At 37.3% G+C, this 13,863-nt stretch overlaps 2 protein-coding genes across 9 annotated transcripts; one reads left to right on the top strand and one right to left on the bottom strand.

The window, feature by feature from the left end:
• The first annotated feature begins 47 nt into the window (after positions 1–47).
• On the top strand, positions 48–7,081 carry LOC111243254 (uncharacterized). Of its 8 annotated transcripts, none has more exons than XM_022788508.2 (11): positions 48–191; positions 573–657; positions 792–824; positions 2,257–2,442; positions 2,713–2,905; positions 3,180–3,384; positions 3,770–4,241; positions 4,495–4,642; positions 4,875–4,974; positions 5,052–5,275; positions 5,400–7,081. In XM_022788508.2, the coding sequence occupies exons 4-11, from the start codon at positions 2,282–2,284 to the stop codon at positions 5,646–5,648; spliced, it is 1,752 nt and encodes a 583-aa protein (XP_022644243.1). In that variant the 5' UTR covers positions 48–191; positions 573–657; positions 792–824; positions 2,257–2,281; the 3' UTR covers positions 5,649–7,081. The 8 variants fall into 8 exon arrangements, with proteins under 8 accessions (XP_022644243.1, XP_086836257.1, XP_022644242.1 ...); XM_086980131.1 differs by having other exon boundaries at positions 792–945; positions 3,186–3,384; XM_022788507.2 differs by having other exon boundaries at positions 792–945.
• A 262-nt stretch (positions 7,082–7,343) lies between these two features.
• On the bottom strand, positions 7,344–9,512 carry mRpL30 (mitochondrial ribosomal protein L30). Its single transcript, XM_022788521.2, has 4 exons — positions 9,246–9,512; positions 8,398–8,562; positions 8,012–8,095; positions 7,344–7,651 (listed from the first exon to the last, which is right to left on the bottom strand). The coding sequence occupies exons 1-4, from the start codon at positions 9,345–9,347 to the stop codon at positions 7,451–7,453; spliced, it is 552 nt and encodes a 183-aa protein (XP_022644256.1). The 5' UTR covers positions 9,348–9,512; the 3' UTR covers positions 7,344–7,450.
• Between the last annotated feature and the right edge of the window lie 4,351 nt (positions 9,513–13,863).

Genomic DNA, 13,863 nt, shown 5'->3' with positions numbered 1-13,863 from the left:
ATCCTTGCGTCTGCGCAATAGGAGTTGTCTTCAGCTTCACTCGTCAATCGCTCTCATGTGGGTAAAGTAAAACATATGCAATCGTTTCGGCCTTGGGGAGAGGAGAGGATATCGTCTGCGATAGATGGACGATACTTACCATGTCGGCCCCTGTGTATTCTGCTTTTTTGTTGTTTGAGTTCAACTGGCAGGTTGGTGTGTGTTGATATGAAGTATGAAATTATACAATTGAATTCTTCACAGCATTGTGCTTATCAAAGGGCCATAAGATCTGAGTCACGTAACTGTAAATATGTTAATTTTGTGAATCATTGCGTTTTAATAAATCATTCAGTTGAAAATCGAGTAGGTTTATTAACCTGGTCTATATGTGGACGATATGTTTGAGACTGTAGTTACGCCGATATTACTGGCGGTACCCGGATGACGCGGGCGCACTCTCGTTGCATACACGACATCAAAGCCAAAATTTTGCTCAGCGAATATTGAGTTAACTTGAAGCATTTATTATCAATGCATATATCTTGCAAGTAATTTTCTAAGCTAACTGACTTATTTTTATTTCGTTCCAGCACCCGGAAGTTGACAGCAAAGAAAATTTGTTTGGATGTTAGCAGTGGTTGGATCTGTTTATTGTGCTGGATTGAACGTTGTGAGGCAAGTTTGTTTTTAATGTTTTGACCAAAACGTGAATCGCATTATACAGAAATTGCATCAATCTACAGCCGTTGCTGGCGGAATTCATTTGTAAGTTACTTATGAGTCGAATTAAATGTGGTTTTGTATTCTAGATGGTGTAAAACGTACTGAAATTGTTTCCGGTGGTGAGTCAATCAGGTGGAAGTTGTCCGAAGTGTGGGATAAACGACACCAAATGCCAAAGGCGCGAGATTTGTTCAGTATTGTTGAAGTCGCGCGCAAACCTCTCTCTTTCTACAAGAACAAGCGAGTAATATCGAAGAAGTCGTAAAAATCGAAGATATGTTGATTTGTTATGGTGTCGTGTGGGAGCGGACTGCACCTTAAAATATATGGTTAACACGTTCTCATTATGTTTATTTCTCAATTATTAATACAATTTAAATTCGAACGTCTTAAAAACGCAAAGCAATCTTGGGTTGATTTTTCATAGCAGACGTTGTAGATAATTATAAGAAGTGGTAGATACTACATCTTTGACCCAAGTTGCGTCTGCAGAAGTTCAGATTCAATTTTATCTCGAGCTTCTTTCATCTGGAATTAACAGGCTTCCCCTCAAAGATAAATGGGCATTCATCAGTTTATCACGCATTTTTACGTTCTAGTCTTCGCTCAACGTAGCCACTCCGTGCATTGTGTCATATTAAGTATGCCATTAATGTTGTTTCAAATAACTTTGTTCTTTATCCAGACAAGTGTATGTACTTGCCATTGGCAAGATCTTGAGGCGGCAATGTCTGCGGTCTTTATTGATACAGGGCTTAGCCGTCAAATCAGCGCGTCGACGGCAACATTTGCAGCTTACTTTCTGTAATCTGCATCAGCGCGACAATTACTCAATTTGCTCTCCTTTGATTACCATTGTCATAATGTCGATTACAATAATTGACCCGGACTCCGTCGTAATTAGCGATTGCAGAACGAGACGTTAAACATTTTTTTTCACAAAAACAAGATATAAGCAGCAAGGTTCAAACATTCTACGGCAGTCAATCCATGACTTGTACATTTCGCAATCTGAACTGAATTTCTACCCAAACTTAGGCGCCCTTCAAATAGGAATAAAATACACCGATAAATTCTCCCCAGTAATTTCGGTACCTATTACAATACCGCTATGCGAAATCAAGTGACAAGAAAGTGGACACTAGATCTGTGCGATAACAAAATTCTGCACTTGAAGTCTATAAGGAAGTTTTCTATACGCCTATTACAGTTCAAGTAGACTTCAAAAGGCGGAAGTTGCGCGGTTCCGCCTAAGACTGAAAAATGAAAGCATGGCCTTGTAGGACAGTCTAATATAATTGCGAATTGAATTTCGTCTGTATATACAAGTACGCCTGGTAGAACAACACCTTCATCTATAGTAACGGCCCCACTAATTAGGCATAAAATGACAACCGACGTACATTTTTTAGGTATCTCATATATTTCTTCAAACAAATCTGGTGTGTTACATGAAAACAGTAAGTTCAGTGACCAGACTTCAAACTATACACGATTTTGCACCGAATGATTCTTATAATGTGTTTTTTGAATCTTCCAATTCAAATACAGGTCCAAGATTGGGGACCATCTGGAAATGAGTGGAAGTGGCGCGTCAAACATCGGCGGAGGAAGCGGCGATGGAATTCGCAGCTGCTGCATACCTGGATGTTGTTCCAGAGGCTTCAAGGATGGCGAAAAGCTCTGTCTGTTCCCAAATGCGGCTGATAGACGACTTGCTTGGATTGAACGAATTCGGTATGGAAAAATTTGCTTGCAATGTGTTAAAGGTTGTTCGTAGTCTACTCGGTAATAACTGGGTGTCAGGGTCTGCGGTTCGGGATTTCTTGCGTGCTGAGCGTGCTCTGTCCAATATCAAGTTTCTGCGGAATTTGCTAGCATTTGCTTGTCAAGTACAAAAGGTACGCACCATAGGGTTGACCAAGGTCAAAATATATTTCCTATCACCTATTCGTTGGTAGCTTATATTTTATTTAACATGAGTTAATCTTCAATTCTGTCCGTTAGGGCTAGCGGTCTGGTGGAGCCGACTTGGATGCCCACTGCTTCGACTTTCGTTTGTCAAGCTCACTTTGACAAAACATGCTTTATCCGGAATGTACCTAACGGACCACTTAAAATGGCCAAAACAACCGTGCCAAGCATATTCAACGTTGATAACAGCAATTCAACACCCGCGAATGTTAAGACATCAGGAAAGGTTGGTTCATCAGTGATAGAAGTGTGACGACTGCAAAATTTTGTAAAACAGCAGTACAAACACAAATATATCAGTGTCCGTAGTAGTGTGATTCGGTAACGCACTTTATTCAAATGGCAGCTATTATGGCCATTGTAAAACTGTAAGCTTGAGCCGGTCTCGGGAAAATAAGCTTTTTTTTGACCATTTGAACTGACCAAAACATTATGAAACATGGTTTCTCAAAACTATAAGCTTTGTTGTGTAACAATATAATTTGATATATGATTGTTAGTTGCAGCCAACCGTGTCAATCATTCAGACACGCCGCGCAGCTGGTATTACGCCGAAACCACGAGTCATGTTTGAAGCTGACCCGACTCCAGCAACTCGACGGCCTCGGGAAATTCCCTCAGCGGGACACACATTCAAGCCTGTCATTGCTAGAGCAACGACGGGACCGGCAGCAGTAACTGAGTTCAATTCCATCTCAACTGTTCGTACGTATGGGGCTGAAGTCTCAAAGTGGACGTTCGCCTATTTGCTGTTTATTCAGAGGAATTTTCATACACAGGATTCCTTTTACCTCTAATAATTGTTCTTCCAAGCAGATTAAAAGCAATCTAGCAACATGAAAAGTAGTTGTGCGAATTACCTGAATTTAGATTATTATACATTTGCCGTATTTGTTTTTTTAACAACGCATATTTCTCGAATTGAGAAAGGCTATGGGTTTGAGAGCTACTATTAACTCATTATTGCTTCTTATTCAATCATTCATCATTGTTGTCTGTGGATTATTACCATAGTTTACACATTCGTCAGCTAAAGTGAATCACATCAAGTGTTTCAAACTATACTTTACTGCTATTCCATGCATAACAGAAAGTGGCTTTCCACCACCAAAGACCACATCTGTGGTCGTTATTGCCACAGACCATAAAGCCACTGGAGTAAAACGGATTCTTCCACTGACAAATCATCCGCCACCAACGAAGAAGGGCGCGTTACTAGTTCATTGTTCAAATTGTGCACAACTGCAAGAGAAGCTAAACCAAAAGAGCGGCGTCATCCGCGAGCTCGAAGTGAGCATCAGTGACCTCAAGCAAGAATTGTCAAAGTTAGACAACACTCGTGAGGCAGCCACGAGCAAGATTGACAGGCTTAAGGAAAGCCTTAAGGATATCTACACCGAACATCAGTTGGCAAGATTATCCGATGGAACGACACGAGGACGCCCATGGGACATGGAGACAGTTCGCAGAGCGGCTAAACTGGTACTCGCTTGCGGACGAACCGGCTATCAAGAGATACTCAATCAGGGACAACCATTTCCATCGCTAAAGACTTTGAACAGGTGCTGTAGTTAACAGCTGTCCATGAGTTTATTATGAGAAATATTACATCAAGGAACTATCTATTTTTAATTTTCATAGAAGTGTGCTTAGAATACGAATAGATTTAGCGTTTTTATAATAGATCGACAAAAGTTTAAAACCCTATAATTAAAGAGAGTGATTATTGAATCACCCGAAAACGGTGTCAAACTATTGATTACCGACAGCAATTTGATCTCGAAATATTCTTGACGTTATTTTGTTAACTTTAAGGTTACTCTATAAACGTCGATATCTACCGTCAACGTTGGACAATCCTGAGCCATCAATTGCGGAAGAACTCAATGAGGAAATGTCAAACACTGATCCAGAAGAGGAGAGCGATGGTAGCACTGAGGAAATTGAGGAGAATTTAATTACCGTACGTATCTGTCGATATATATATATATATATATATATATATATATGAAAAAGGCAGGAATAAAATCTCAGCAAAATATTGGTTAGGTTAATAGTGCTCCAGTATTGTTTTTATTATTTTCCAGTACGATATTACTCGCAGATAGTCTAGAAAATATCCGGCGAAAAATATTCCGAATACACAAACTTCGAGATCATCCATTATTAACTACCAACGCACCATTGATTTTTAGGGTGAAGAAGGCCGAATATTAAAAAAGAGTCGAAAAACTCGAAAGATGCGCAGTGTTATGCAAAAGTTCACTGAGGCAGCGCAGGCGCATGGCATACAAGGTAGGCTACAAAAGAAAAGTATGTACAAAACGCTAATATCGAAATACATTAAATATTAACAAGAATTATTATTATAGTTGGACATCATTTGGAAACAATTGCTGCCGCCGGTGAGGAGACCACTATGCTGGAAGGAGTCGCCGTTGACGGCCTCAATGGTCAACTCTTGCAGTTGCATTCGATGGAACCAGGTCAGCAACAGCACGTTGCAGGTCAGGAAATCCCGCCAGGCGAAGAAGGAGCGCCTGATGGTTCGGCCGTTGCACTGGTCTCGCACTATGGCCAACTTACAGTCATACAGGTCAGATCCAAACAACAGTATTTTTCAAATCAATAGTTGACCTATTTTATATTGCCCTACACTTTTTTCACTAGTAACTTACTAACTGAATAAACATCTTTTTGCCTACATTATTATCTTCTAGGATCAAACAACAGCTGCACAAGCTATCACGGGCGCTGTAATTGAAGACATTTTGAGAGCGCAAAATCTGACTGCTGCAGAAGTCAAAGAGATCCGCGTGGAGGGCTCATATATCACCATTGTGAAACACAACGACGGGACACAAATTGATCAAGAACAGCACATGGAGCAGGTTTCTGATGGAGCATCTCACCATCATGTCTCAACTGAAGAAGCGCAACAGCTTATTGCCCAAGGCATTATGGAATAATTCAATTCCAATAAAGACTAGGTTATGAAATATTGTAACGAGATAAAATGTAGTAAAAATGAAGAGCTAAAGGGAACAAACATCTTTCAGCTTCGTTATATATATTTGGAAATTTATGGGCGACTAATTAAGAATCGAAGCAGACTACACAAACGATAACTGCGAGTTGTGTTTGGATCTAAGATTATTTTATTTGAAAGCTGTTACTTTTGGTTCTAGGTAAACGATTTATTTTACGATAAATAAGGCGATACACGCGTCTTTACTATACTTATTCATCACAGAACTGCTTTATATATATATATATATATATATATATATATAACGGATTAATGCTAAATGAATTCGACAATTTAAATCGAATTTGTTATCGATATAAGGATTAAAATAAAGGGTAAAAGGCTAAAAGAAAGCATATTTAGTCACCTCTGTTGTGGTTTATCACCTCAACTGGCTATGATAATGAATAACCAATCACAGGATCTATTTTAGCAGATGTAGGGAGAGTCTTTACAGATTTTGTCTTTTAAATTTATTTTAAACAACACTTTAGTCTTCTGAGATACTTTTTTAGATTCCCATTCAAGGTCTGCCGATTGGTCAATTATTATTGTTTCACGGCGTTGTTAGTTATTATTCATTGGTGTTCTAAATGGCAATTTTGCCAAGCTACCCTAAGCAATCATTATAGCATCAAACACGACCGCGATTGAGGAAACCTGGCCCAGTTAACACCACAGATACGAATTGATTTAGTAAAAGCTAACGTCGGTTTATTGCGTTGTGTATGCATCGGTTAGGTTATGAAGGGCTAAACCACTCCGAGGAGAGCGAAGGTCTTACTGGAGATCTCTTGTTTACGACTATTGTCTATATGTTTCGGCGTTAGTTAATGTTATTCAACTTGGCTCTAGTGTCTTTAGTGCATTCGTTACTAATGAAATATTACTGTGTAATAATACATTGATGAAGAGAACTAGGCAGCAATGCAGGAGACTGGCCATTCTATAGACTTTGCTTATATCGAGTTATATGTAAGAGTCCTTTGCCTCACGGACAAATTTGATTTGCAAGATTTTATTACTCCGTGAATAAGCTCATATCAATAAAAAATGATGTTTTTTTGTGTTTTACGTCCAGTATTTATGCCAATAAGAATAACCTCAGGCGGCTAGCTTCCAGCATAAAATTTGTCTACTCAGGCGGCTCGAACCTAGACTACCACGTATTCCCATATCTAGAAGGCGAACACGTCCTCTCCTGTGCCATCACGAGAACTATCTACTAGTTTTACATCACTGCGGACGAAGAATACTCTTAAATGAAAACAAAATTTTGTAAGAGACCGAAAGATATCTTTGAAACAATGTTATATATGTATATTCATATAGAAATAATTTTCTTTGTAAAAATAAAGGTTATGTGAATATGGACTACTCATGAAATTTTAAGAATATAGTAGTATATAATAATATAGCCATAAGTAACTCTATTAGATAGCATAGCTGGCGTTATCACTTCGATGTTGTGGTTGTAAAGGCATTTCCATATCAACTTAAATCGTGGTTACAAGTAAAAATGCTTACTCTATCGTACAAGTACGGTGTCACTTACTTTAAGAACGTAAGTCCACTCAGAATGAATTTTATTGACAAAACTATCCGCCAAGCCGAGTACAACAAGCAAAACACAATGTAAAACTGAACAAACTTTTTATTCCTTCGCGATGAATTGCATATTATATAGAAACAGCTAACGCTGATTATCAAAGATCACCACTGCTAAATCAAATTGAGTGACCATTATGAGATACTGTTCATCCATCTCAGATGCATGGGTTTGGCAATCTCTCTACCTTCCAATTTAACTCGCTCGAATTTCTTGTTTACCACTAATCTCTCTGGATCAACTTCAAAGTTTGAATGTTTTCTAAATTCACCCGAGTGGTTTAGGTAAGAATTTGTGTATACGCCGGGTGTTGGTAAGCCGTCGGGAAATGTAACCTGCCAAGAAAAACAAATGATTATTACCCTACAGTGCTAATAAGAAGACGCGTCCATCTGGAAAGCATAAACGGGTACGCGTCATAGGAACATGGAGATCGTCGAGAGCAATTAACTCAGCTGTAAAAGAAACTATTTCTAATTTATTGCAAATACTTCGCTGCAAAGCAATGAGACTCAGCTAATTTAGACAAATCTAAGCACAACCAAAGTAAACATTTTATGAAAACCAAAATAATTACAGTTACTAGGTTGAAAATAATGTATCTAACGGCGGGCACGAGCAAGGTTCATGTCTGCTTGCCTTTCAAATTTTAATATAATAAAATGGTTATCGTCCCATTACAATTTTTAACATACCGGCTTAACTCGAACAAGATGTTTGACTCGCCAAAGCATTCTACACATCTGTGGAGTGTTTTTTACTACAACGTACGTCCCGACCTGAAATGTATTAGAGATATTTGTCCGTCATAAAGAAAATCCACAATATACAATCTTGCATAGCGCATTTCATGTGCCACTATTAAATGCTTCACTGTCAGCCGAATAATAGATTTACGCAAAAAATCGCGACACATAAAATAACGACTTTGGAAACACAAGAGTCATAAAAACCTATGTAAGTCCTGAGCATACGTATGTCCCTCTGGCTAGTATAATCTTTGTCATCGATTTTCCCGCTGAGTCGTCCTATTCCTGCCATTTCGTACAGCCTAAACAGTGTACCAAGAAAATTGTCTTACCCCCTTTCGCATGTTCATTTTCTTTTCATGTTTGCTCTCTTCAAGGCCTAAAATGCGGACAATATCTTTCTCCCAATAGGGACGTAACGCCGAAGACTTTACGAGCTGCACAACGAACAGCTTCGATGGTTCTATCTTGTCAGCATTTGCTCGAATCTCACGAACCTAGAACAAACGTGTTTATCGTTTATACGGTGTTCTGCTAATTAAGTGAGCATATACAAAGAGGCTACTATATAATATAATATATAATTAACCCACCGATGCATTAAACCGTCGATATAAAAAAAGAACATAATGAGATAATGAATTATATGCTTCTTCGGTAATAAAAAGAGCTATCGTACGAGAAAAGTCTCGCTTTATTGATACGAATTCCTTTAATGGGTTCAAACCAGCGCCGTTCCAAACTTATCGTACAGGCTACCGAGCTTTAATTTGTTCAGCCAGAACCTATCCGAATAACATTATTATGACTCATCGATGTTTTTCGATTCAATAAGTTTTAATAAATCTCTTCAGTATCTTCATCACTTAACGTAATAAGTCCTTTACCACAGATTTAGCGTGCTTTATCTAAGTTGATTGATCAATCATAAGACATGTGTAGTTGCGTGAGTTGAAAATGACCAGAATATGTATATTCTCGCACGCTATTCTTCCGGACAGTATTTAGTGCATTTGCCCAAAGATGTTGCATAAAAAATATAAGTATTCTGTATCGTCGTTAACGAAAAGCGCTTGCTCAGCGAAACCTCTCTATACAAAAGCCGTGATTTTCTTAGTTAGTTACACCATGTGTGTATTAACACGAAATTACTATACATTTAAATAAACTAGGAACGAACCTTATCAAAGATTTCATTTCTGGTGCGGGCAAAGGTATCAACGCTAATGTGTCGCCCTTGTGTCTGTACAACGTAGGCCATAAACCGACGAACAATATTCATTATGAACTATTTTAGCTCAACTTTAAGGTCTATGTAACTTGAACAAATAAGGATAGATAGCCTGAGCGAATGCGAGCTAAAACATAGCTAACTTAATCGTTCTTATGTGGCTCGCGCACCCACACGCATTCACCAGGCTGGAGTTGCTGTTTATATTGTTGTGCAGTGTGTTCCGAATATGAATGAATGAATTTAAAACTCGATAACGGGCGATTCAATCTACCTAAATATATATATAGCTTTATACTTCCCCCAACACCGTCATGCCCAGTAAGATATTCGCTCGTTATAAATAAAGCTAAATAACGCATGACTAGAGCTAAATAGTAATAGGAATCTTTGACAATATAATCTCGTTGTATTATGTTGATCTAATTATCTAAATAAACGGCGTATTATTTTATTGACTATTTTTATATGAAACATGCCCATACACAAGTAGTAAATGTATAGACAAAGCAATACTGTCAAAGGACAAAGTACTTTCTAATATTTTTTTGAATTTGCGACTAACGAATAAGTGCATAATTTTATTGAATGACTGACTTTTAGGCATTTTTATTTTTAACAATTTGTATATCTGACTGTTTAAAATATTCGCGATGTTACACTTCTTCGAGTGAGAATAGCCAGCATCCTTGCTGGGGCCCTAATGAGCACGATGCTTTACAACCAATTTCAACATTTTACAAAAAATAATCTGAGGATATTTCCACATACAAAAAGACTTCTTATGCATTCTTTTTGACTTTGATCTAATTCAAAATAGCTTCCTTCGCGCTGTATTATAAACGGATAGCAGGCTTCTTTAAAGACTAAGATAGCCTAAAAGGATTGCTTAGCGTCAGCTGAAGACCAAGGATTTCATGTATCGATACCCAGCCTTTCGTTGGAATTGAGATTCAATAGTTTAGGTCATTTGGGAAAACTTTTGGAATATGTACTAGTTGGAAAAAATAATTTAAAGAAATGCATTATAGAAGAAGAAATGCATGCCTTTGCAAATTATCTAATTATATACAAAGCAATACGCGTTATATTGTTTCGAGTATTAGAAAAAATAAGCATGGGCTCAAACACGTTTTAGAGCATCGGAAAAAGTGTTGAATCGGAAGATCCACGATTACAATTCACAAGTTTGAATTTTGACGATGTTTTAAGAATGAACACAAACGGCCTTTTGATGTTAATTTCGAAATTAACAACAGCAAATTAGATAGATCATATTTAATATGGTTCTGTACATCGCAATCTTATATCTTCTCAGTTAGAAAACTTCGAAAGAGTCTTTCCAAGTAACTAATTCTATTTAATGGTATATTCATCGGTGTCCAGAAATTGTGCTGATGCTATTTTTTAGATGCTTTGGCTACAAATGTTTTGTTTATAATAATATTTTGAATAAGCCCTATGTCCATCTGTGTCGGTTTTAAATTTTATCGTAAATAAATATTAACTGAATTAGTTTTTTTAACTGACGGCCATCTTTTTAACTTAAAATATTCTGTTTAATCGAACTCAACAATATTTAAAATTACCCAACAAATACTGTTCCTCTGCTGAGACAAGCATCCGAGTTAGCGATCGCATTGTCATTCGGTCGCATTGTCCACCAAGGGGTGTTGATCGAGATTTTGGAAATGGTTGTTCACTGTATTTTTTCTTTGTTTTGTAAATTCATATTTGAATAGTGGCATTGACTTTAAAATAAAAAAAAAAAAAAAAGAGGAACAATTGATTCCACAGAAGCCATACTGAACCAGATTCAATGTGCCAACCAGTAGTTGATAGCCTTTAAAGTATTTTTTATTCTTATTACATTTATATGTATATTTATGCTTGAATATACACTTTCAAAACACTGAGGATTGGGTACGGAATACGATTTTTGGGAAGAGTCAAGCTTTGCTGAATTTGTCATGAAGTTGCTAAATTCTCTGAACATCCTGTAACGGTACCACTGATCGCGGTTAAAGCTACTGTATTAAGTAGTTTTGCGTGTCGCGATGGTGTTTTTTGCGGTTGTACAATATTCAATATTAGTCTCACTAACTCCTGATTTGTAAGCGATGTCAACTGGCACTGCCGTCTTCTGTCCCATTTTTTATTGCAATAGCGATATCTTTTATAAAATGCAGTTCAGAGACGAAAACTAGCTTTCGCCTAAAAAACAAGCTCAGCTCCGGGTAACTTAAGCTGCGTCGAAATTTCACTGAAAATGTTCATTGTGTTAATTGGTATCCCCATATCTAAACACGTCAAACTAAGAACATGAATGAATGTCTTGAGTTTGCAAAAAAAGAATGCAAGATCCACCCAAAAATATTGTAACTATCCGGTTAATGAAACACATATTATATTGATTGATTTGATCAATCTAGTTTATCAAACGTTCTGTATATATATTTCGATGAAATCTCTGCCGCGTGTCACAGTGAATGACTACAAAGCTCACTGACTACATTAACCTTGTTTTACGTATATTACCTACTATTAAGCAATGATGGTCTAATGAAATAGACAGGCTCCTGACGACGTCTAAATTTAGCACTGAGTTAAGAAATTGAAAATAAAAAGTTCACGCCCAAATCTGCGCATACAGTTTTCTTTTTAAAATAAGGGAAATTTACAGAAAGGCTTGAGAATAGCCGCTAAATTATGAGACACTTCGACCGGCAGAGTGGACCAATTCAGAAACACCTTGTAAGTTGCAGTCTCCACGCTGGTAAACAATAGTGCATCAAGGCTACGTTTATTCAGATGATTGGCTCTAACAATCGATAATAATAATAACGAAACAAGCTTTCCATAAACTCACATATATTTACTCGTGTAGATGCTTTTAGCGGTCCCCTAGGGGGAACTTACATGATATTTTTTCATAGTCTAATATCCTTTAAGAAAATGCGTTGCTTTTTAGCCAGTGCCGCCAATACCTTAAAAAAGCATAAGGTTAGAGACAGCGAACTTAAACCTCACAAGATTTTTGCCATGCAAATAATTGGCGCAGCTGGAAGTAGCATAGATGGGGCCGACCAAAGCTAGGAGTCTTGGGGAAATTTTATAGAAACAATATGAATTTGAGTGATTGTTCATTATAACGGATTAAATAATGCTCCCGATAATTTTATCAGACCAGGCTTGTAGCAATGCTTTAAATCGAATTTACAGTAACTTTAGTTGTAAAAGAAAAAGAGCGTTTCGTAGTTATGGTTACGCTACCGGAATATACATAAAGTTATATGTTTAAAAACAATGATATTTATTCAACAACTTAGATTCGAATCATATGATCAGAGAAACTCCTTGTTACTATAATAGGTACCATTAATTTCACAGTGAAGCATAGGCAAACGCTTTCCAATCTGCTTTAACTGTATTCGGCGTGCTGTTTGGTCTAGTTTGGCGGTTTTTTGGTTCCTATTCAAAATCAAGAGAGATAGATCCACCAATCAATGTAGTTCACTACCAATAAAGGACACCATAACACGATTTACAATGACGATTAACAAAATTACACACCCAACCAGCAGAAAACGCACGATGAAGTTAACAGTGCCTTTTCTACTTGTGCCATATATAAATGCCGCTTTTTTGTAAGTTATACGAGTATACATCACTACGAGGACATAATTGTAAATGCGATTGCGCATAGTTACCTTCCTCAGTTTGTTCTGATGCTACTGAGTCCATTAATCTTAAATTTTTTTGCGCTTGCCTGCGAACGTCGTCCTTATTTCGAAGATTTATAGTGGCAAATTGAGATCGCATGGGCTGCTCCCACATCGTTTAGTCAGTTTTTCTAATTTTTGGTCCCAATCTTTTGTATAATATTTGCTATAAAAGTATCTCGGTAACGCAAAGCTTTAAAGAATTTTACTACAGGAAAACTTTAACTGTTGTCTAGTACGACTAACTTTTCGTATCCTCCCCTTTTGGCCCCCGGCGTTTACGTTCTTTTGGATGCCAGAATTGCTAATTAAGAACTTGTCATTCCTGAAGTACTAACAAAAAAGACGGATCTTTCGTGAGTTGAACGTTGTCTTTGTATTTTAATTTATTCAATATAATAAAGATAATACAAATACAATTTAGTTACTTTTTTACCTTATTTTTATCCATTGACTTCTATCTCTTAAAGATTACACAGTCGCTTTGGACACCAAACCCACCTCATATATATATATATATATAATGTGATCTCGCAATCCAGAACAACCACGAACTCGCACATATTCATCGATAAGTCTAGTCTGACTGGGATATTTTTACAATGCTATTTACATGCGTTCCTTTGCTTTCGCTTCTTTTATATATATCCGTACAGTACCCGTCTGCCGCATGTTAGGCGGTTCTGGTCACTATATGCAGACATGCCATCCATTTTAAGCAATTCACACAAACACCTATACAAAAGTAGGATCACTATATCTCTAAACTGTCTATCAAAAATAAATTATTTATTATATTTTATTCAGCATTATTTTCTCTTGTTTTGCGTCCCTCCCGTTTATCC

Source organism: Varroa destructor, unplaced genomic scaffold (genome assembly GCF_002443255.2).
Source record: "Varroa destructor unplaced genomic scaffold, Vdes_3.0 BEIS01000001.1, whole genome shotgun sequence".
In the NCBI taxonomy this organism is placed as follows: domain Eukaryota; kingdom Metazoa; phylum Arthropoda; class Arachnida; order Mesostigmata; family Varroidae; genus Varroa; species Varroa destructor.
Note: the sequence above shows the minus strand (reverse complement) of the source record. Positions and strands in the feature narration are given on the sequence as shown.